Source organism: Dermacentor albipictus, chromosome 3 (assembly GCF_038994185.2).
Source record: "Dermacentor albipictus isolate Rhodes 1998 colony chromosome 3, USDA_Dalb.pri_finalv2, whole genome shotgun sequence".
Lineage (NCBI taxonomy): Eukaryota > Metazoa > Arthropoda > Arachnida > Ixodida > Ixodidae > Dermacentor > Dermacentor albipictus.
The window spans coordinates 17,792,910-17,815,000 of record NC_091823.1 but is presented as its reverse complement, the minus strand read 5'-3'; the positions used below and the strand labels follow the sequence as shown (position 1 = coordinate 17,815,000).

Here is a 22,091-nt window from a genome sequence, read left to right as displayed (position 1 = left end):
AATGCGCGCAGGCCTTTGTCAAAAGGCAGCAACTGTCCGTAAGTAACTGCTAGTATTCCGCGAGCATCGTCTGTCCTCATATTGTCGCGATACATTTTTGCCTAAATCACTCCTTGTTATAAATTGCTATAAACTAAATCGTTAAAAATGGTTAAATTGTTATAAATGCAAAACCCAGGCAGCTAATGCTCATAAACAAGCTGCAGATATACTTTTCTAGCACTATAAGACTGCGTACAGTGGAAGGCTCGCACTCACAAAGATGAGGACGTAGCGCCTGCCTCCAGCGTGAACCTCGCGCACAAACTCTGGCAGTCCGGCGAATGCTTCCTTGTCGTACGTGAAGCCGTTGCGCCGTTCCATTGAGTCGATGTCGTTCCACTGGGCGTCCTGCAGCCATGCGCGAAAGCATGGCAAAAGAACATTTACCTCAGTCATTGCCATTCTAAAATAGACTTAAAACAACAAGGACGTGCACGAAATAAATAATCTTTTTATAGAAGCAGCAGGCAGTTGTAATCTACTTCCAGCTCCAATTCATTATATTGTGTTCGGACAGGCTGACCAGATTAGTCAATGCAAGCATGCCGACGAGCGTGAAAAAGCGGCACAATCTGTTTAGAATTAGCCATAAAGAGCAATCGCAATATCTAATCTAATACAATTAACTTCGAATTTTTTACGTGCCAAAACCACATTTCATTATGACCCACGCCGTAGCGGAGTTTCCGGATTAATTTTGACAACGTGGGGTTCCTTAACGTGGACCCAATGCACATTGGTTACGCGGGCGTTTTGCGCATTTCGCTCCCATCGAAACGCGGCCGCCGGAGTCGCGATTTCATCCCGCGACCTCGTGCTTAACAGAGCCACGCCATAGCTACTAAGCCACCATGGTGGGCAATCTGTACAAAAATCTCGCCCATTGAATTAACAATATACTATGTACCTTACATTTATATGGAAGTTTTTGCAAATGGCTGAAGTTGCTAAGCTAAGAAAGTGTGCGCGAATTCAAAAAGCTTATAGTAAGTGTTCTTTACAACTGGCCAGTCAAACTGGATAATAACTCCAGTGAAATCGGGCTCGACATTTTCAGTTATTCTTTGCGCTTCTTGCATGTCTGACAATTATACGTCTATTTGAATATGCCGTTTCAGGCCTCCTGGAAATTTCACCATGTAAAAAGACGCTTGTATTGTCGAGAGCATACGTCAACTTACACGTTTTTACTTTTTCAACAAAATACTCGAATTTCAGTCAACCCAAATACCGAGCGCGGAGACTGAGGAACTTTTCAGCTCTACGAAAACGGCTCGAATTAATTGGAATAACTGGTCACATTCAGCATATTGCCTCCGAGATCTGCGCACTCCCGCCAAGGAGTCATCCTGGAATTCGCTACTTCCAAAGGCGGGCTGCACTAAGCGCAGTCCCGGAAGCGTAATTCCAATTGCTAGTAGGTACAGCGGGGCGTAGCACTTGCGGAAATGCCGGACGTTTGCGCGCATGCGCGAGTAAGAGTGTGCGCGAGACAGGAAATGTGGCGACCTTTGCTTCTTGAATATACGACTCTGCCTAGGCACTACGGAGGAGTTTTTTAGCGCATGCTGTGTGCGCTTGTCCTTAGGCGTGCCGGCAGAAGTCGCGGGGCGCGGTCGTGCTGAACTTAGCATCGCAAGTTGGCGGCTCGACGCAATTATATTTATTCAGTCGTGATTTTTTACTAATTGAAACAACGTGTCATCATTTCGCATTATTAGCGGCGCCTCCAGGACACCAAAGCGGCAACAGGGATATCAAAGCTAGAACCCGGACTGGTCCGTGGGTTCTAGCTTTGATGTCACCTGTTGCCCCTTGGGTGCCCCGGAGATCCTGCTCCGCCTGTTTTAATATAACCTCAGGTGCTCTCCTGAGGCCTCTGTTTGCCAGTTACATGTGCACTGCCGGAGCAGTGCTTGTAAAAGATGCAATCTATCGTCGCGAATAAAAAAAACGACCCTCGACCTGTACAACACCAGTCAGAACCTTGCTCTTCAGACACAACGATCACGAAATGGGGCATCCATGCCCACTGCCTCACCTCGCGGGCAGCCATCGGCGTAGCGTAAACAAACTGGACCGCACTCCGCAATGTCGGCAGGCCTAGGGAACAAGCTCTTTCAATACGCGTTAAGAAACCTCCTCCGTTGTGCCTAAGTATAGACTCACATATTCAAGGTGCAAAGGCCCCCAGATTTTCTCTTGCACCCGCTCTAACTCGGGCCTGCGCAGAAACGTCGAGCGCCGTGAAAAGTTCCACGTCCCGCTGTATACCTACTAGCCATTGTAAAAACGCATCCCGGAAGGAGGGGCAGTCTTCTGCGATTCAAGGCCGGCCTTGCAATATGTGCACTCGTTTCTCCGACATGGAACTCACGATCAGCTCACGTGCGAAATTGTGGAACTTGTCCATCATTTAGGAGAAAAAGGCCATGATATATCTTTTCAGTGGATAGCAGGTCATTGCGGTATCATAGGAAATGATGAGGCAGATAAGAACCAAGAATACCGCTGCGTCCCCATTCCTCTCTCAAGGACCAACGCCGCGAGACAACTTCGCAATATAGCTTACAAGATGTCCTTAGCATAGTGGAATACCGCCCATACAAAGCGCCCAAGATTGAGTTTGAGTTTGAGTTTGAGTTTATTTGTTTGAGTTTATTGAGTTTGAGTATATTACGCACAGACTAAACCCGTCACTTCAACTCAGACCTACGGCCGGCCTACACCGACGCGAAGCGTCTCTTCTGTGTCTGTTGTGGCTTGGAGTTGCCTTCACGAATGCCTGCTCAGCACTAATTGAAATGGCTGATAGTCCTACATGTGATGTTTCCGGATGCGAGGAGAACATTGACCACTTATTGTACCGTTGTCCTCAATTTCAAACACAAAGACAATCTTTGTCCAACGCATTCAGAAAATTTGATGATCGTCCTCTGAGTGAGCTGGCAGTACTAGAGCACCATCCCCACCGATCTTCGGCTCAGAAGGCAATGAAGGCACTTTTGTGCTTTCTCAGAACGTCTGGTTTGCGAGAGCGGATTTAATTCAAGTACTGTTCGTGCACGTATATAACCCTCTCTCTCCCTTCCCTCTCTTCCCCTTATCCGTTCCCCCAGCGTAGGGTAGCCAACCAGACCTTTGACTGGTTAACATCCCTGCCTTCCTATATTCATCTCTCTCTCTCTCTCTCTATCCCGGAAGGAGGAGGAGGAAGGGAGTACGGAGACTCTGAGATACGAGAAGCGCTCGGTACGAAAATAGATGTACACAACGTGCGTAGAATGTGAGCAGTTCCGGCCAGTCGTACAAAGAAGATCGCGATATAGGAGAAGTGGGAACGTTTAAATTTATCTCGAAGCGATAGTCATCTACAGGGATACGAAAGAAAGCGGTAGGGCAGACGTTAACCAGAACGGAAAATGCGATTTGCTATACTACAGGGGTTAGAGGAGGTAGAAAGATGAGAAATAGAGAGAAAGAGAGCACAGACACAATTTCAGCCGGTCACGATCACTGCAAACTATCACAGCAAGGGATAGCGTGCGGGACAATGAACACCAATGAAGGTTACCAAGATTTGAATTATACAAAGTGGATGTTTGTTAACCTCCTTGGATGTTAACATGTCCAAAAATAGAATTATCGGTTGACGGGACTCTATCTAAAAGAGACATGTTCATAGTAGCCGCACAACAACTGGCACTCTTCCAAATTTGCTCCTTATAACCCCAGTACATCCACGTTTATACAGATGGTTCGTGTCATAAAAAATCCTCGACTTCAGCATTCGTCATTCCCCAATTAGAGAGCAAACATTCGGTAGAGCAAACGGTAGAGCAAACATTCAAATTATCCCGAGAGACATCTTCCACCGTGGCAGAACTGTTTGCAATCCTGTGTGCTTTGCGTTTCATAACATCAGAAAAACATTCGCAAGAATGGGTTATCTTTAGCGATTCACAAGCCGCTCTCACATTACTACAGAGCAATAAGAAAATTTTTTGAACACTTTGCTATTGTATGAGACGCTCAAAGAACTTACATAAGCAAGCGCAATGAACCACGTAATTGCATTTCAGTGTATACCTGGGCACTGCAATATTCCTGGTAATACAGCATTGGACGTAGCTGCGAATCGGGCGCACAATAACGCAGAGACAACCAATCTTCCCCTACTCCGTAGCGAAGTCCGTCTGCTCCTGAGACAGATTTCTTGTCGCCTCAGCAAAACTACTTAGTTTGATCAGCAAACTAAAAACTCGGAGTTATGGTTTATAGACCCATGTACAAACTTATCTATGCCGGAAAATCTAAGAGACAACAGACATTGGTACACCGCCTGTGTCTTGGTACTGCATTTACGAAACACTTCTTGTACAGGATAAAACGTGTCTCTACACCGCACTCTTCTTGTGGCCATCCAGACGAATATGTGCATCATCTTCTCCTCGAGTGCACGAAATATGATCCACAAAGAAGGGTACTGCAAGAAAATTTGTTGATATTAGACAGAAGACCGTTCACTCTAAAAAAGATAGTTGGCCCATGGCCAACTGCGGGCCTTCAAGAAAGAGCACTTCTTGCTCTGAAAAAGTTTTTAGAGGACACCAACATTTTGGGAAAATATTAAGTATCAGATGATCCGAATGCGCTAAATGAGTAACATAAACGTTGTTCGTGATTAATAATTGGTTTATGGGGTGATCGCAACTTTTACGCAATATGTATAATTCTGTTCTGCACTTGCAGTGTATACATGTGTTGCGTGTTTTGGCTATTCAAGATATCTAACTTTATATATGCGTACGTGGACTGAACTAATCCACAGAACTTTGCGACTCATGTACTGTTGGACTGTGTACATTTTTATGCCATATTTTGTGTCGATATTCTCCCTTTTTACGCAAATTTGTTTCCTTTGCCAATGACAAGGAGAGAGAGAGAGAGAAACTTTATTGTAATTATAAAGATTTGAAGGAGAGGTGGTCGGAGCCTCTCAGTCCAGGGCCCCACTGGCCTCTGCCGCCTGCCTGACCTGGCTAATTAAGGACTTTTGTCCTGCCAGGTCGGAGCGGGCGAGCTGTGCCTCCCACTGCTCCATTGTCCTACTGGTGTTTGGCCCTATGAGGGTGCTTAGTGCACTCCCAGGTTATGTGCATTAGGGTAGGTATGCCACCGCACCAAGGACAGCTGGCCCTATAACGAGTGGGATACATGGCGTTCAGCAATTTTAAATGGGGGAACACCCCGGTCTGTATTTTACGCCAATCGGTGGCCTCTTTCCCGTTAAGTTGTGGGTGAGGCGGCGGGTATTTTCTTCGGACTCCACGCTGATGAGCAAGGATGTCTTTGGCATTTAAATTGGTGGAATTTTGTGAGGGGTAGTGCGGGTGGGTGGGGTTAGAAGAGGACGCCGTCGCTCGGTTAGTGAACCCGCGAGCTAACGCGTTAGCCTTTTCGTTCCCCTGTACCCCCGCGTGGCCCGGGCACCAGAGTAGGCGATGATGGTGGTTGAAGGATTTGGGGATTATCGCGAGGCTAGCCGCAGTCACGTGCCCCTTGAGAAACATGCGACATGTCTCCTGGGAGTCCGTGACCACGACCGAGTCCCTTTGCGAACGCTCCGCGTGAGCGAGTGCGATCGCCACTGCTAACATTTCGGCCGAGGTTGGGGCTCCCGCCGTGGCCGACGCGGTAATATGCTGTTGGCTGATAGCGTTCACGACTGTGAGGGCGTACCTCCTTTGGTAGCGCTGCCCGGTCGTGTCTGCATACAGAGCTGCGTCCGTGTAGTACGTGTTGTACCTATGGTTATTAGAGTAGGCTGATTGAATGTGTTGTGCACGTGCTTTGCGCCTTTCTTTGTTGTACTCTGGATGCATATTCTTTGGAATTGGGGCTACTGTAATTTTGGATCTCATCGAAGGAGGGAGAGGTACGGCCTGCTCTGTGAGATAAATGGGGTATGCTGGGATATTGAGTCTAGCCAATATTGCCCTACCAGTTTTTGTGAAGCTGAGGCGCTCCCTCTGTCGCATCAGGGTGGCTTGTCTCAGTTCGTCGAAAGTATTGTGCACTCCCAAAGCTAACATGCGCTCCGTTGAAGTACATTTAGGCAGGCCCAGAGCAGCTTTGAAAGCGGTTCGGATTATTGTGTCAGCCTGCTTTTCCTCCTCCCTGTTCAGGATTTGGTACGGTGAGCCATACTTTATTCGGCTGACCACTAAGGCCTGTACGAGCCTTAGGGTGTCGTCTTCTCGCATTCCCGCGTTTCGATACGTCACGCGACGTATCATTTGGGCCATGTTGTTGGCTGTGGATTTGAGGGTCTTGAGTGTCTGTAGTGCTCTCCCGTCGCTCTGAAGCCACAAACCCAGGACTCGCATCGTGGGTACCTCTCGGACTGATTGGCCCTCCACCACAATGTTAATCGATCCTCTGGATTTGTAGCCTTTCGCGTGTATCCGGATAACCTCAGATTTTTCGGGTGCGCACTTCAGGCCACTCCTTCTAGAAAATTTCTCCACCGCTAATACTGCACTTTGGAGCGTATATTCCTTATCCCCTAGTGAACCTCTGCTCATCCACAGCGTGATGTCGTCTGCGTAGAGCGTGTAACCTAGGTCGGGTATCCGATCCAGATCGCGCGCGAGGCGACACATCGCAATGTTGAAGAGAAGAGGAGATAATATAGCTCCTTGAGGTGTTCCTTTGTCAGGCATTTTAAATAAATCCGAAATGATTTGGCCAATACTGATGCTCGCCTCGCGGTTGGAAAGAAACGCTCTTAAGTAATTGTATGTGCGCTCACCACAACCCGCGAGTTCGAGTTCCTCCAATATTGCGGCGTGAGAGACGTTGTCGAAGGCTCCTTTAAGGTCTAGTGCTAGGACTAGTCTCTCGTCGCCGTACGGTATATTAGTTAGAATTTCGTCTCTAAGTAGGAGGAATGCGTCCTGGCAAGATAAACCCGGGCGAAATCCTATCATGGAGTCAGTGACAAGGAGTAGCCAGTGCCACCACAAAGGCGCCAACCTCTCCTAATATTCATTTCAATAATAAAAAAAAGAAGCTACATCCACGTTTGTGCGAGGCCGTTGCCCTTGCGAACTGCAGCAGTGCCTTCGCCGCCCTCTTCGCGCGACGGCTCACACGAGGCTGGCGCATGCGGGGCGAGGGACCGTCTCTAACAGGAATGTGGCCTCCTTACGCTGTTTTTAAAAGGCCACCGAGCAGTAAACAATAATGCAAACAGCATCGCAAGAAGCTGAATTAAGCCATTAAGCACTATTAAGCTGAATCAATAGGTTTTGCACAGCCATGCAAAAAGTTGCAACATGATTGAATAAGTTTTCACTTGACCAAGGGTAGACGTCAGTGGCTTGTTGTAACTGTCCTGAGAATAATCTCGTAATTCAATGACAGCGTTATCCTTTAAGTGCTGCATAGGTACTCTTACTGGTTGCGGATCACGAAAAACGAGGCCGCCCAGATACTTGTTGTACCTCAAAAACGTGACCTGGGTTTCACCCCGGAAACTACAGAACAATCAAATATTTCTGTAGTCTTGCAAACAGGGCTTGTTTAACGAGATAAAGTTGCTGCCACTCACCAAAGGGATGCCCGCGAGCACGTTGTTCTGCATGATTTCTCGCGTGTTGTTAAGGTTTTCGTAACCATAACGACAGAGGTGAAATCCAAGACTCCAGTACGGGGGCATGGCGGGAAAGCCCACCACACGCTGGTACTGCTGCACCACTTTCGACGGCGTGGGGCCCACGAACACGAACAAGTCCAGTACACCGCCGAGGGCACGGAATGTGACCGCCGGCGCCGGTTGCAGCAGGGCCTCTGAAAAAGAGTGAATATTCTTCTTTCTTTAATGTTTTTCTCTTCTTTTGCGTTTTAATTCACTTGCAATTGTGGTTTGCACAATGATAATCTTTACGCTAAGCCATGGCTGCACAGCTCAAGACCTGCGAGGGCCGAATCCAACTTTTCTGAAAGTCGCACGTGTCGCATTTTAGTGAAAGACGTTGCATGTTTTGTCTGCGGAAAAACAGGGGCCCAATTCACAAAGCTTTTCCTTCGTGAGTGCTGTTTGCCATTTGCCGGCCGCCTTCGCTAACAATATGTCATCAGGAATGGTTCGCATTTCTTCTCACGAACAATACTAGCGTCACCGATTTTTGTGAATAAGGGGCCAGTTTGTTTGCCGTCATGGCACTAGTCTTTCTCCTCAGCATGCCTTGTGATGTCCTGTTTCTGATTGCAGTTCCAAGGCGGTTGTTGTTAGAGCGTCCGCTCACAGACGTAGCTGCATTCGAAGAGAAGCCTGTTTCAGTGAAATGTTAGCTACGTTTGCATGTTTGTTCTTATTAAGGCACTTATAAAACCGAGGAAGTGACTGCATCCCCTGCATGCCGCATACCTCTGGCAAACACTACAAGCCAAATAGCTCCAGCTGCACTGTGTGCTCACAGTTTTGCAGCACTACCAGATGGCGCTCGACTCCGCGCATCCGTGGAGGCAGTATAGTAGCAAGAGCTTGGTGGCGCAACCCACCGGCCCGTTCCAAAGGGGACGCTCATAACATCCATCCATCCATCCGCGGCAGCGGCGGCGCCAGCCGTTCGAGGGAAAGAAAAGAAATGATCCAGAAAGCTCGCTTTCGCGCACCTGCCGCTGCGCGTATATAATGAGAAAGTAAACGCTTCTTGCGGATAGAGTGGATTCTAATTGCGCTACGCTACGTACATTCTAAAACAAAATTACACCCTTTGGGTTGTATTTTGCCACACAACAATAAACGTCATCTCTCTTGTCCGCATTTCATTTCTTTAACGCTGCGAGCCCCGTACTTCCCAGTAACGCACTGCATGCGCGTTATCAGCATGACATTTATCATTCCCGACCGGAAAGTAGGGGGCGGGGCGTTTTCAAAAAAGGAAACGCAAGCAAGGCAGATGACGATTATTGTTGTGTGGCAGATATACACCCCAAAGGGTGTACCTTTGTCTAAGAGCGTATGCGCATGCTGTCTCTGAAACCACGATGCGTTCAAGGTAGCTCGGTATAATTTGTGTGCGCCCGATCTTGTGTGCGTGTGCGTGCGTGCGTGCGCGCGCGCGCGTATACTCGTTTTTCGACTCTTGCTGAGCTCAAACAAAGCTTCTCTGTATACAGATTCCAACTCGTTGGATCTGCTGCGGTTCTTTCTTCAAGTTTTCTTGGTGCCGCATTAAACCGCGGCCGCTATAAACGGAACACATACAACTCGGGGGCACTATGTTGAGCAGCCCTGCTCTATGCTAAGCGCTTGTGATGGTCTCTCGTGTTCTTTTTTAACGCCTCTGTTTATGCATCTTTTTTTGGTGTTCTTTTTAGTAATAAAAAGCACTAAGCGTGATTTTGATGCATTATCGTAAGTGGTCAAGACACGGCGGCTAGGAGACACGGCGGCTAGGAGTGACGCTAAAGGATCGCTTCATGTGATTGAGCCTTCCAGATCACGTCTTTCGATAGATTGCGAAATCTTACGGGTATCGTTTGAATTTAGGCTATATTTTCTTTGCTCGATCTATATTTATTTTAAATCCCACAGACGTATTTTGCAATCTCTTACCCATGAAATTGCTGTTGTGCAAAAACACACCATGACTCAGACCTCCGCGTTCAACAACCAAGTAGAAAGGATGCGACCCGTACAAGTTCTTGTCTTCCTGCGCAAAAAGAGGAATAATAATAAAAAAAACAGTGGTCCTTTTCGCGAGTTTTTTGTGCTAAGATGCCAAACATAAATTGGCTGGCTGCAAAAAAAAAAGCAATGACAATAATAAGTGAACTTGCTGATGGAGTATTGCTGGGCTAGTTGGTTAAACATTATCGATTCATTGACAGCGCACTTGATGACACAAAGACAAACGTGAAAACACATACACGCATACACACACATCGGCGCTGAACTGCAACTGAAGGTTTAATGCTACATGTACGAGAGGCATTTCCGGTTATGCTTAAAAAACAACAGCAGCGGTGTGTGAGACGTCCTTGTGGTCATGATTAAACAACGATAATGCTGTTCGAGCCGCATTTGTGGTAATGTTTAAAAGAACAATAGCCATGCATACGTTGTTTTTAAGCATGGCCATAAATGTGTCTCGCACGGCATTAAACATCCAGTTGTAGTTCACCGCCCGTGTGTGTGCATCTGTTTAAGCGTTCGTATTTGTTTCATCAAGTGCGCTACCGTTGAATTGATAAAATAAGTAAACGTATTTTTTCGGCACATCATCGCGAAAAGGGGGAACCAATTTGAACATACACATACATAAGTAATAAAACAGTAATCTTAGCACTACGGCAGAGATATCTGTCGTCAAATGCCAGTTGCATATTTGTACAGATCCTTTTGACTTTGGACGTATAATCCGGGCATGGATGCGCAGATAGAGCCTGTACTTTATTTCACATTCTGCTCTTCTTCCCAACAAAGTGAGAAAGATAGAAAGAAGACAAAGGATTGGAGCTCATCAAACGCACATCTAGTTCGCTATACTCTGCGCTGGCGAAGAGGGGATAGAGATACGAATGGAGAGAGAAAGAAGGATAGATGTAAAGAGACAGCACTCGTAGGGGGCAGATATGAAGAGGCGCAGCAAGTATATTACATTGTTTTAAAGACCTGCCGACTTGAGCTACTGCAGTAATGCCTCTCGTTGCGTTCGTTCAAGCTAATGATGCAGATACGTGCACTGTGAATAAAGCTTCAGACAATACCGTTTATTGCTTCATTTGCGGCTATGTCCGTCACTCTGCACCCCCATTGCTTCGCAAGTCCAGGAATCTGGGACATCGTCTACTGCAGTGAAGCCGACACTGGGGCGATGAGGTCGGCGTAACTCTATGGCAAGCTTTTCTTTAAAAATCGATTGCTGAGCAATGCCTCGGTTTTCGCGATTTGCACTGTAGGCGCTTAATCGCTGCAACGTCCTCACGCTATGTATTGCGTCTACTTTAATACCTCTGGCTGGATCTTTCTTCCTGGGGCACTTTTGCAGACCCGTTTTTAACATGCATGGGGTGATCTTTAACGTGCCGATTGTAGCGCAGCGAAAGCTCATCCGCTAATTGCACTCTATAGTGGCGCATATTGTAGGTCTCTCTCTATATGTAGGTCCAGTTCGGTTTCATTCCGCTAGGTGAAATTTTTTCCTGGGGCGTTTTTGTTTGGCCACTATGCGGCGAAGCAGCACTACATGGGCAAGATTCGTCCGTCGTTGAATTGATGCAGTGCCACCCGAGCTACCCATCTGTGCACGCCATTTTTTCTCATGTTTTGGCGCATGGCAAAATGTTTTACTTGGCATTTAGGACATATCTCGTTTCCACATTTAGTTAAGCACTTACACGATAGACTCTACTCCGCCAGCGACTGCGCACTTTGCGCTGCGGCGCGCCGTCTCGCATTGATCATCACCACAAAGTTGGAATTTTGCATTGTGACACTAGACCTTATTTTCATGAGTATTTGGTACCCAGGACCTGACAAAAATGGCACCGCCTTGCCGGCGCGATGGTTGCCATTGAATACCACTCCGCACGGCCATAATCGACCCCATCACTCCACATGACTATAACTACGTCACTTGCTGCTTTCCTTTATTCTTTATTGTTTTGTAACGTTTTTCTTTTTTACTCCACTCCCCCCTGTAATATCTTTGTGGTCTTGAGGGCACAATAAAATAAATTAAACGAAATGAATTAAGCGTTACGGAGACCGTTCCTTTAGCAAGTATACGCGCTCGTGCTTTCTTACAGTAGAACAATCGCGAGGCCTGCGCAACGCGTGCAGCTATACGTTGAGGCTGCTTCCATTGTGGGCGGTGCCGTAGGAGACGCAACACTTGCCATGACCGGCCTGTCCTTGTTGAAGAGGATCTGGCTGGTCCAGTTGAGGCTCCTGCGGAGGGGACCCCAGTGCTGCCCCAGGCCGTACAGCACGTCCGAAGGCAGCAGCGTCGACAGCTGCAGGAAGCGGTCAGTAAACACGAGCCGCGACAGGTCCGTGTGGAAACTGCACAGAGAGTCAGCGCTGGTCACCCGAAGAGCACATTTTCTCTCTCGCGCATATACTTTTCTTTGTGAGTTGTTAGGAGACTTCGCTCTTCGTTCTGAAATGCAGGGAGAGAGACGTTTGTCAGCGAAGAGTAGCTTTCCATGGGGCCGGGTGCTCCAGAACATAGGCGGCGTTTACATGAATGCGAAAAGTGGCGCATCGCACCGCATTTCTAGCTCATCGCGTCTATGCTAGGGACAGAAATGCGCGAAGAAGGCGGATCGCATTAATGCTATAGGAGACGGCAGTTTGAGACGGGGTAAGTTGCTGATGGATATACTCTTTGTGCGTTGTCAAAATGTACAGTGGGTGTTGTTTGTAGACGGTGAAGCCGATGCTAGGGTGTTTTGATCTGGGTGCGACTCGGCAGAACACGCTGGTCCGAACCGCAGGCCGAACTGGGTGCAGGGTCACAGGAGAACCCGAACGCCTCCACGCAGAAGTTGCCGTATAGTCAGTGTGTGCTTAGAACAATGCGTGCTTACATTAACATAGGAGAAGCGAGACGGGTACGGGTGCCGAGTGTATAGTGCACCAACTAGGCCCTGAAAATATTCTACTAAACCATTGCTCTTTCTCCACTTTCATCTGCATTTCTTGTTAGAGAGAGAGAAAGTCATAAGGAAAAGGCAGGGAGGTTAACCAGGCTGAGCCCCGTATATATGCTACCCTGCACTGAGGAAGGGAGACAAGGGATTGAAAGATGAGAAGGAACAGACAAGTTCGCACTTTACACTATTACACACACAAGGGTTCGTGGCTGAGTCAGTCACAGGCGGTCATAGAGGCTGGTGCACTTCAAGAAACGCAGCAGTGCCTTTGCGGCCTTGCGCACAGCAGACGCATGAGGTCACGGCCCCAAGATCTTCTCCTCTGTAAAAGATGTGTCGTCAGAATATTTCTTCAATAACGGGGAGAAACGCAGATTATTACAGCGCCGACAAAGAATTTGGTGAATTCTATTTAGCTTACTTTCGCTGATACAAAAATCTGAAAAACTGCAAAATAAGAATTTTATTTTGCTCTAAATACAGGGAAAGGCACGACGATGCTCTGCAGATACCGCAAATTTAGCTCGCAAGTCCCAATGTTATTCTTGAACTCATGGAGAAGCAGAATAAAGAAAAGTATGTAAAAAACATCCAAGATTATTGTAAAAGTAAGTGAATTTCTTTTTCAATCCGCTCAATAATCTACGAAAGTCGTTGGCGCGACGTTTCTTTCCGTTTCTATGTGGCCACGACTCCCGCACGATTTTGCCAAGCCTCGCATCGTTGGTGCAAGGGTTCTTGTTGTTCCTCGACGGTCACTGCGGCCTCCCCGTTGACGCCCAACCTCGCGTCGCTTTTCCAACTCCTGTTCCTTTTCAGCCACATGACCCGATGCCGGCCGACGTAAGCTCTGCGGGGAGGGTAGCTCGCCTTCCCGCACCATCGCCTTGCAATATTTCATTTCCTTACATTTACGCTATCACTAAACTCAATTCCCGCTGCTGCTGCTTTAGAACGAATCGCTCACAGGAAAGCGCTCATGTAGCAAATCGCCCTATGTGTATAGCCCCGTCTGTACTACCCCTACAGATGTGTCGACTCTGTTTTCTACCGAATTACGCAGTGGAAGTACAAACAGTCCCTAAATTTCCTCATTGCAACAAATATAGTCCAAGCGCGTAATTCCTTTATGAAAGCGAATCTTTCCACTCATTTATCAGCGTTCGGCCCGTCTGCTTGGCTGGCTTCCGACCGAGTATGGTGCAATAGTAAACTGGACTGATTCCGGAGATGGCATGATGGAAAGTGGGCCGATCCCGGAGAGCAGTATAATCCTTGGTCGCGTGGGTCGCGTGGGGGGAGGGGGGGGGGGAGTGATTCCGCGTTCTGCTTATTTCCGGGTAGACGCGTAATCGCAATGCTACTAAACGTGTTTCAGGAGTTGAACATTTCTACAGCGTTTTAAGGAAACACTTCGGGAAGGCTTCGCGTAACAGTGACTCCAAAATATGCTCTGAATCTGCATATTCACCTTTTTCTCTTTTTCTACGAATGGCTTCGTGAATGAGATCGTAATTTTGTTGTATATAAGAATTGGTTGACACATCGTCTAATTCGTGGTCACGATTGACTGACAAGCGGCAACACTTTCACTATCCGAAAGAGAATCGGTTGCCCACAGCTAGTTGTTCGCGTCGACCAGCGAATGAAAAACTTTGTGAGTCTCCATGGGCGTTCACTGTCTTGTGGTCGACGTTTGTATGAGATGGGCAAGCTACGTTGCCAGACCAAGTGATTCATATTTCGGTTTTTTACGTTGTGCTCTGAGACCACCAGTGATGCCTTGATCACTGTACTTCTGTACCAAAAAAAAAAAATACATTGAAAGATGAAATTTCTGTGTACGCTACTTTCGTTTTCCGAACGGACATGATGCCGTACCACTTACATATTCGTTCCACTTCGGTTCACTGTGATGACTCCGCTGGTGCTGACGTTAACCGAGTAGTCACGCACACCGGCGAAGGTCCGAAAAGGAATACGTGGAACTGGAGGGACGAATCGCTCCTTGGCGGCGTCTGTTACCTGCAGAAGACGACGCGCCTACATGCTCGACTGCACTTCTAGCTGGACGAACTGTCATCGAAACACAGTACTCAAGCTCATCCGTGAAATCAGTTCATCGAATCTATTTATTGGGCTTTTGAGAAATCAGTTTTAAAAAAAACCAGCGAGAACACCTTAACTGCTGGTGTACTCAGTGACGCAATATATCGCGGGAAAAGTTTGCCGGAGCGCATGCCCCTGGCGTGTTACCCTATTTCCGCAGTATCGAAAGTTCTTCCATAGCGTAGACTACATTCGCATGCATGTATTTCTTGGAACTTGCGCTGTTAAACTTGCTGTAGTTATCGCAATTGTGTAGAATGACATTGCAATTACAGCAGACCAACACCTTTCCTGAATTATTTTAGCGAATGCCACATTGGTGACTTGCATTAAGCGTTGCCTTGACGAGGAGATCTGCAAAATTATCGCTCCATTGCCTACGTTCAAATGCAGCAGCCAGATTGTTTTAGTTCTTTATCTTAAACAATATTTATGCTTAAATAATTGTGCGACGGTGTACCATTGAGTGCTACTTTTCATCCCATGGACTGATATGTTGCACGTAAAATCTCATTAATAAATTACATTGCCAAGACAGTTCCGGCATATCTTTCCCAATGTTAACTCTGGATTGTCCCTTTTAAACACCTACCACTATAATATTATTAAAGTGAACACGTGTTCGCTATATGCAACATGTCAAAATTCTGCCTACGCGTTCAGACTTTCATATATAAGCCGATGCTGCGTTGAAACTATGACGGAGCAAAACGCATGTTCAGACCAGTACTAATTACGAGGTTCTTAAGCTTCGTTCAGCTTTTCTTCAAACATTGTCATAAGGTATAGGATGGTAGTCCTTTACACCACAATCGAACGAAATTTCTTTGCACGTGGATGTTAAGGTTGTCGAGTAATCGGCGTTTCTACGACAAACACGCCGTCGCGTAGCGCTTACCCTGATCCTTACGGTGTCCCTGTCGTAGTACAAGACGTCGACGTCCACCTTCTGGATGTCCACGTCGACGCCCGAAGGTCTATGGCGCTTGAGCCGCAGGCTGACTCGGTCGTCGTGCGTGGCCATGCCGACCACTCGGTATCCGCTGTGGTCACGGGCGAAGTAGCAGCGGGGCACCGGGCTGGGTTCCGCGCCTTCTGCCAATGGCGACCAGCAGCAGCCTCGGCTCGAGCACGCGTCTCGCGTCGCTCCTGGCTCGGGGTAGCAGTCGAATCGCTCGGCGATGCTCTCCAGCAGACACCTGTTGGCTGAGGAAAGCGGGCGGGTGCGAAGAGTAGCGTTTTGAGAGCTCGAATTGAATGCGAATCGAATAGTAGCAGAAGGCAATCCAATCGAATTGTATATCGAGCATCTTCAGAATATTTTTCGTATATTGAACAGCAGTCTTCACGGTTATTAAAACGATGTTCACGTCTAAGTATTCGTAATGTTAGCAAGTTTCTGCCATTGCATTGCGCGTTATGAAGCGTGTTTATTAAAAGCACAAATTTCGCATTAGAAACAAATACGCAGCTTAATAATAATATTTGGGGTTTTACGTGCCAAAACCACTTTCTGATTATGAGGCACGCCGTAGTGGAGGACTCCGGAAATTTTGACCACCTGGGGTTCTTTAACGTGCACCTAAAACTAAGCACACGGGTGTTTTCGCATTTCGCCCCCATCGAAATGCGGCCGCCGTGGCCGGGATTCGATCCCGCGACCTCGTGCTCAGCAGCCCGACACCATAGCCACTGAGCAACCACGGTGGGTACAAATACGCAGCTTGTTCGTATGCACAGCATACGAACAAGCTGCGTATTTGCTCCTAATGGACAAGACTCTTTGAAGAGTCATCGCTAAGTAGCCGTTAATGTATGATTCCCTGAGCGACGTAGCCTGCTCCGCTGCGTGACTTCTCATGTTCTATGGCTGCGCTATGCCCGCGGGGATTAAATTTATTGTACTATTGCTCCAATTTTATGTTTGATTGCGCACACTTTACGTTTGAAATATTCAAGAAGTACTCGAACAATGTTCCTATTTAGGAATAGTAACTATTCCGTTCATTACTCAAAGTTTTCAAATAGTTTCAGATAGGCCTTATTTTCTCCTTTTCTTCTCGTTTAAACACAAGATACTGTGTGGCATACGCTATACGGCTGGTAATGAAGGCTTGCATGAGTCTGCGGAGGCTGTTCTCTTTGAGGCCCCTGCCTTTGAGTGAAATTCTCCTAAAGATCCCCGTGACCTGCGCCGCGTATCCTTCTAGTATTTTGATTGTCGTGAGGTTGCATCCATTTCTCTGGATATACATGCCCAGAATTCTTATTTCCTCCACCTTGGGAACCTCATTTCCATTTACGAAAACATTGATGGGTCTGCTGCTCCCAGCGTGTCCCCGTTGATTTTTTGGCTCAATGATTAACAGCACCGATTTCTGTGGCGAGCACGCCAAGCCTCTGCTGGCCGCATACTCTTCCACCATATTCGCTGCTATCTGTAGGTTATGTTCGATGGCTGCGTCACTCCCACTGTTAACCCAGATGTTGAGATCATCCACGTGCATGCTAAATTTAATTGATTTAATCTTCATGAGTTCCGCCAGGAGACCCACCGGTACGTCAATGTGCCGTCACGAATTTAAAATCCTTTTTTCGTGGCTGGAAAAGAGAGAAAGAGAGTGAGATGGGTAATGAGGAAGAGGCAGGAAGGAAAATCAGGCTGAGCCCGGTTGGCTATCCTGCAGTGGAGAGGGGAGAAAATTCTCGAAGCTTGTCATAGGTTATCGTTTTGGTTGCCTTAAAGTGCAGTTCAGCGGTTTTTTTTTGTCATTAAACAATTAACTAGACCCGACCCCGCAGTCGCTGTCAAAACTCATGACGTCATGACGAGGTCCGCAGGGAGGAGACGTGCCATATTGGCAACTGAATAGAAAAATCGTGGTTGGGCCAGTGCCAAACCGCAAGAAACACAGAGCGTGATGAGTGTACCAGCATACCTTCGTCGTATCCATTGCTGTCGATCTCTGTCGGTCGTTCTGTGGATACTGCTAGCTCACCGATCTCCGCGATAACTCTGTAGAGCAACGAAACAGAATAGACCAATGAGGTGAAAGATGGGCTGCTTATGTTATTCGTACACGGCGCCGCTTTGCAGCTGGTACATGCCGTGCACTGGATGTGGCAAATACGCCTGGTGCATTTGCCACAATCTTTTGGAAACAGCGGAAACGTAACTGTGCAAGCAAAGTTTTATCTATTACTAATTACTGGAGACCTGCTTGAGCCATGCAGGTGTTTTCTGATGTTTTGGAGTTACAGCAGTGAGAAGGCAAGGAAAGCCTGCTACTACAGACACGACAGCGGTTGCGGGGAAACTAAATAAGCTTAAGTACAGGGTACGGTACAGTACGCTTCTGCTATTTCTGAAAAATAGGCAACATGCAGATATGTCAAGAGGACAAATTGCGCAGGGCGTGCAGAGGCAGAGCCGCATTAATTAAAGCGCACCGCAGGGTCCAGACGACACTACGGAAGCGGTCGACCATCAAATCAACACTTCTGTGCCCGCCGCGGTAGCTTTGCGGCTACATGGCATTGCTAGGGGTCGCGAATTCGATCCCGACCGCGACAGCCGCACTTCGACGGGGGCGAAATAGAAAACGCACGTGCACTTAGATTTTGGGACATGTTAAAGAGCATCACGGTGCATTATTAATCCTGAGTCCGCCACTGCGACGGTCCTCATAATCCGATTGTCGTTTTGGCACGCACAGCCCCGTAAGGCAATTCAAGTTTAATACTTCTGTCACGATGCGATGTGCCATGCTAGGCAATGGCAATGTTCAACCCTCTCAGAGGTTTTGAAATATGGCGCACAACAACGCCTCAAGCAAACACCTCCCCCTGTGTGTTCTCTGTACTACGCAGACAAACAGCAGTGGTGCACGCAAGGTAACGTTTAAGATCAACTCACCACTCTCGTGTTATACTAAACGTTGTATAAACGCTAAACGTTGAAGAAATTAGCTTTCGCCGTAAACATGACGGCTAATTATTGTCAATCAAAGCAACTAGCACACAAAGGTTCGCTTACATCTAAGCCCACAGTGCGTGGTATTTGCACATATTTTTTTTTTCAATTCAGTGATGCTGGCTGTGCAATTATAGTTGGCAGTGATCAATCTAGCGGCGTTATTCTGGACAAATTCAAATGTAGTAATGAGAGTGCTAGAAGAAGGATCTCATATGGAAGACGCGTATTCAAGTTTTGTGGTGACTAGTGTTTTGTAGAGAAGTAGTTTGATGGAGGAAGTAGCAAAGGAGAAGTTTCGACGGAAGTAACCTAACATGCGGTTAGCATTGATACTGATACAACGATACATTATGTTAGCAATGATACACTATGATACTGGTGTGCAGAGTCAAGTTTGGGGCTGATATTATGTTCACGCTGAGATAAGGGTAGGAAGCAACAGAATCCGAGATAACATTATTGAAAAAATAGTAGGAGTAAGAGAATGAGGTTCGAGTTACACGCATAACCTTGCATTTGTTAGGATTTAGTTGCATAAGCCATGTGTCGCATCAGTTACATAAGGCGTCAAGGTCACGTTGAAGGGCGTTGGTGTCGTTATCGTCGGCAATGTTATGAAAAATGACGCAGTCATCAGCAAATAAGAGTATGTTAGAAGAAACGCAGTCAGGCAGGTCGTTATTATACACTGTATATTAGGAACTGAAGGTTACCTAAAGCGGACCCTTGTGGAACCCCGGAATGGACAGGTTTAGTAGTTGATCTGCTATCATCGCATTCAACAAACTGAAGACGGTTAGTCAAGAAATACTCAAGCCAGTTAGGAAAATTTGGATCATTATTAATATTGCTTAACTTCCTAAAAAGTAGTTTGCGACAAATTTGACCGAATGCCTTTGAGTAATCCCGAAAAATACAATTGACCATGGAAGTACGATCCAAAATTAAGTGTAGTTTGTTGATGAAGGAGAGTAGCTGGGTTTCACAAATTAAGAGAGTGATTTTCGAAAGCTGTGTTGGGAAGAAGAAAAAAAATGAGATCGATTCGAGAAATGGGGTAAGTTGAGAAGACAGAATATGTTTAAATATTTTACAAGGAATACTGATTATGAAGATGGGGCGATAATTGTAAGGCGAATTCATATTACCAGACTGGTGGAGTGGAATTACCTTCCCGAGCTTCCAGTCAGCGAGGTTGTGGTGAGTGTCAAGAGACTGCTAAATTTTTTTCGAAAGAATAATTGATAAACACAAGGTAGTGTTCTTTTTTTAGAATTCTTAGGATTAATGAGGACGAAGCCAAGCAAGCCAGAAATTTTTTAGTGATTCTATAACCTTAGCAACACCGCAAGGGTCGATAATTATTGTGTTCATAGGAAGGCATGCGCATGGTGTGACGAAGGGGAGTGGTGGATTAGGAAAAGCGACGAAATCATTGTAGAAAATTTCATTAAGAGAGGAGGAACATTCGTCATCTGATATAGTAGCACCGGTATCGTTAACGAGCTTAACAGTATTGTGGTTGGAAGGGTTAATCACTCACCAAAATTTGGGGGAAATTGTTAGTTAACATGGAAAACAACGTTTCTTGAAGTAATTTAGTCCTAGCTAGAGTTAGTACTGACACGCATCTAGTGTTAGCAGTATGGTAGGCTTCCCATTGTGTTTCGGAAGAAGTCCTAGCGGCAAGGTTTGCCCGATTTTTTTCTATTTGCCAGGCGTTTTAAGTGAGCCTTGTAACAAGGAGCGTTGATATTGCAGGAGAGCTTGCGCAAGGGAATCTGCTTTTTACGAGTTCGTGAAGTTTAGTTTTGAAAAGTTACCAATTACCATCAACAGTCCGGTCATCAAAGTTAGTAAGAAAGAAGTCGTGAAAATTTGATAACTCAGTATTAATTGCCTCAAAATTTGATTTATTGTAATCCAAGATAACCTTAGTGCTCGCGTGCTTCTTTGAGATTGGAGTGTTAATACTAAATTCCAGAAGTAGGTGGTCACTTACACCAGGTAAGTGCAAAATATTAGACGCAAGTTCAGGGCATGACTTTAGTATTAAGTACAGCGTGTTGGCTGTTCCATTTGCCAGTCTGGTTGGTTTACAGGCCAGCTGTGAAAGAGCTAACAATGAGCAGTGATTCAAAAAGTCGCTGGATTCTGCAGAAAGGGGATGAGCTGCAAGCGGAACCGAAAGCCATTGTATGTTTGGTATGTTTGGCATGTTTGAGAACGTCTCCACGACGATAGTGACACTCTGCATTTCTTACCAACAAATGCATGCCGCTGCCCTTAAGTCCTTCAACATCTAACACCGCCACGGTCGCGAAGCTGGCACTGTAGAAAACGAGGCGTAGCGTTCCAGATCAACGAATAGCGAGGTTGTCGAGAAGAAAAACTAGTCAGAAGTGCGCATGTATCGCTTCATTCTTACCCCATCCAAAGAAAGGCGCGGAGAACGAACGTGCCCACTCTCGATTCCCGCCGCATTTCCGTCGCAGGCGATCCGCGAGTCGCCACCGATCCAAAGAGCACGGCTTCTGCGGCTACGGCGGCGACGACAGCGCCATGTAAAAAGTGCACTCCACTCGGCGCGTCTTGATTTCAAGTGGCCCGACGGAACGCCGCTATCACTCGGGCAACGTGTGCCTGCTCCTTGGTGTTGCTACACGTGTCAAATCAAAAAAGAAAGAAAGACGGCTATCCTCGACTGTCAATTCAATTCAGTTATGGGGTTTTACGTGCCAATACCGCGATTTGATTATGAGGCGCGCTGTAGTTGGGGACAATTTCGACCACCTAGCTGGCGTTCTTTAACGTGCACCTAATTCTAAGTACACCGGTGCTTTCGCATTTCGCCCCCATGTAAATGTGGCCGCAGTGGCTGGGATTGGATCCCACGACCTCGTGCTTAGCATCCTAACACCATATCCAATAAGCAACCACGGCGGGTAGACGTGGGTGTCGTGTGGAAACGTAGCGCTCACTGGTTTTCTTAGTGTTGATACTCAGCGCCTCAGCCCGCAGGCTTTGGGCATGCATGGAAGTTTCGCTTACTGGAATTCGTTGTCGAATATCTCCGCTCAACTTTCGTTTACACAGGCCTGGTTGGTCTCTGTCCCACGTCTGTCAATTCAGCAACGGAACTGAAATTACAAAACATTTCTTTTTAGCATAAGCGATTTTCCCTAGAAAGGAAAAGCCTCCCAGAATGTCGCCAGCTTCGCCAGCTTCGGCTGGGCCAAATTTTTCGGGGACTCTTCTCCCTTCGCGCGTACGAATTTGGTTTCTCTCGTAA

The 22,091-nt window shown here is 46.8% G+C and overlaps 1 protein-coding gene across 1 annotated transcript in view; it reads right to left on the bottom strand.

Moving 5' to 3' along the window:
- LOC135896957 (lysosomal alpha-glucosidase-like) overlaps positions 1-21,381 on the bottom strand; it is a 42,107-nt gene extending 20,726 nt beyond the window's left edge. The window contains exons 1-8 of the mRNA XM_065425507.2: positions 21,228-21,381; positions 17,763-17,839; positions 15,722-16,029; positions 14,603-14,739; positions 11,952-12,121; positions 9,671-9,763; positions 7,658-7,896; positions 259-390 (exon numbers count right to left, since the gene is read on the bottom strand). Coding sequence (XP_065281579.2) covers positions 259-390; positions 7,658-7,896; positions 9,671-9,763; positions 11,952-12,121; positions 14,603-14,739; positions 15,722-16,029; positions 17,763-17,839; positions 21,228-21,283 — 1,212 coding nt within the window. The 5' untranslated portion in view covers positions 21,284-21,381. The remainder of the gene's footprint in view (positions 1-258; positions 391-7,657; positions 7,897-9,670; positions 9,764-11,951; positions 12,122-14,602; positions 14,740-15,721; positions 16,030-17,762; positions 17,840-21,227) is intronic.
- Between the last annotated feature and the right edge of the window lie 710 nt (positions 21,382-22,091).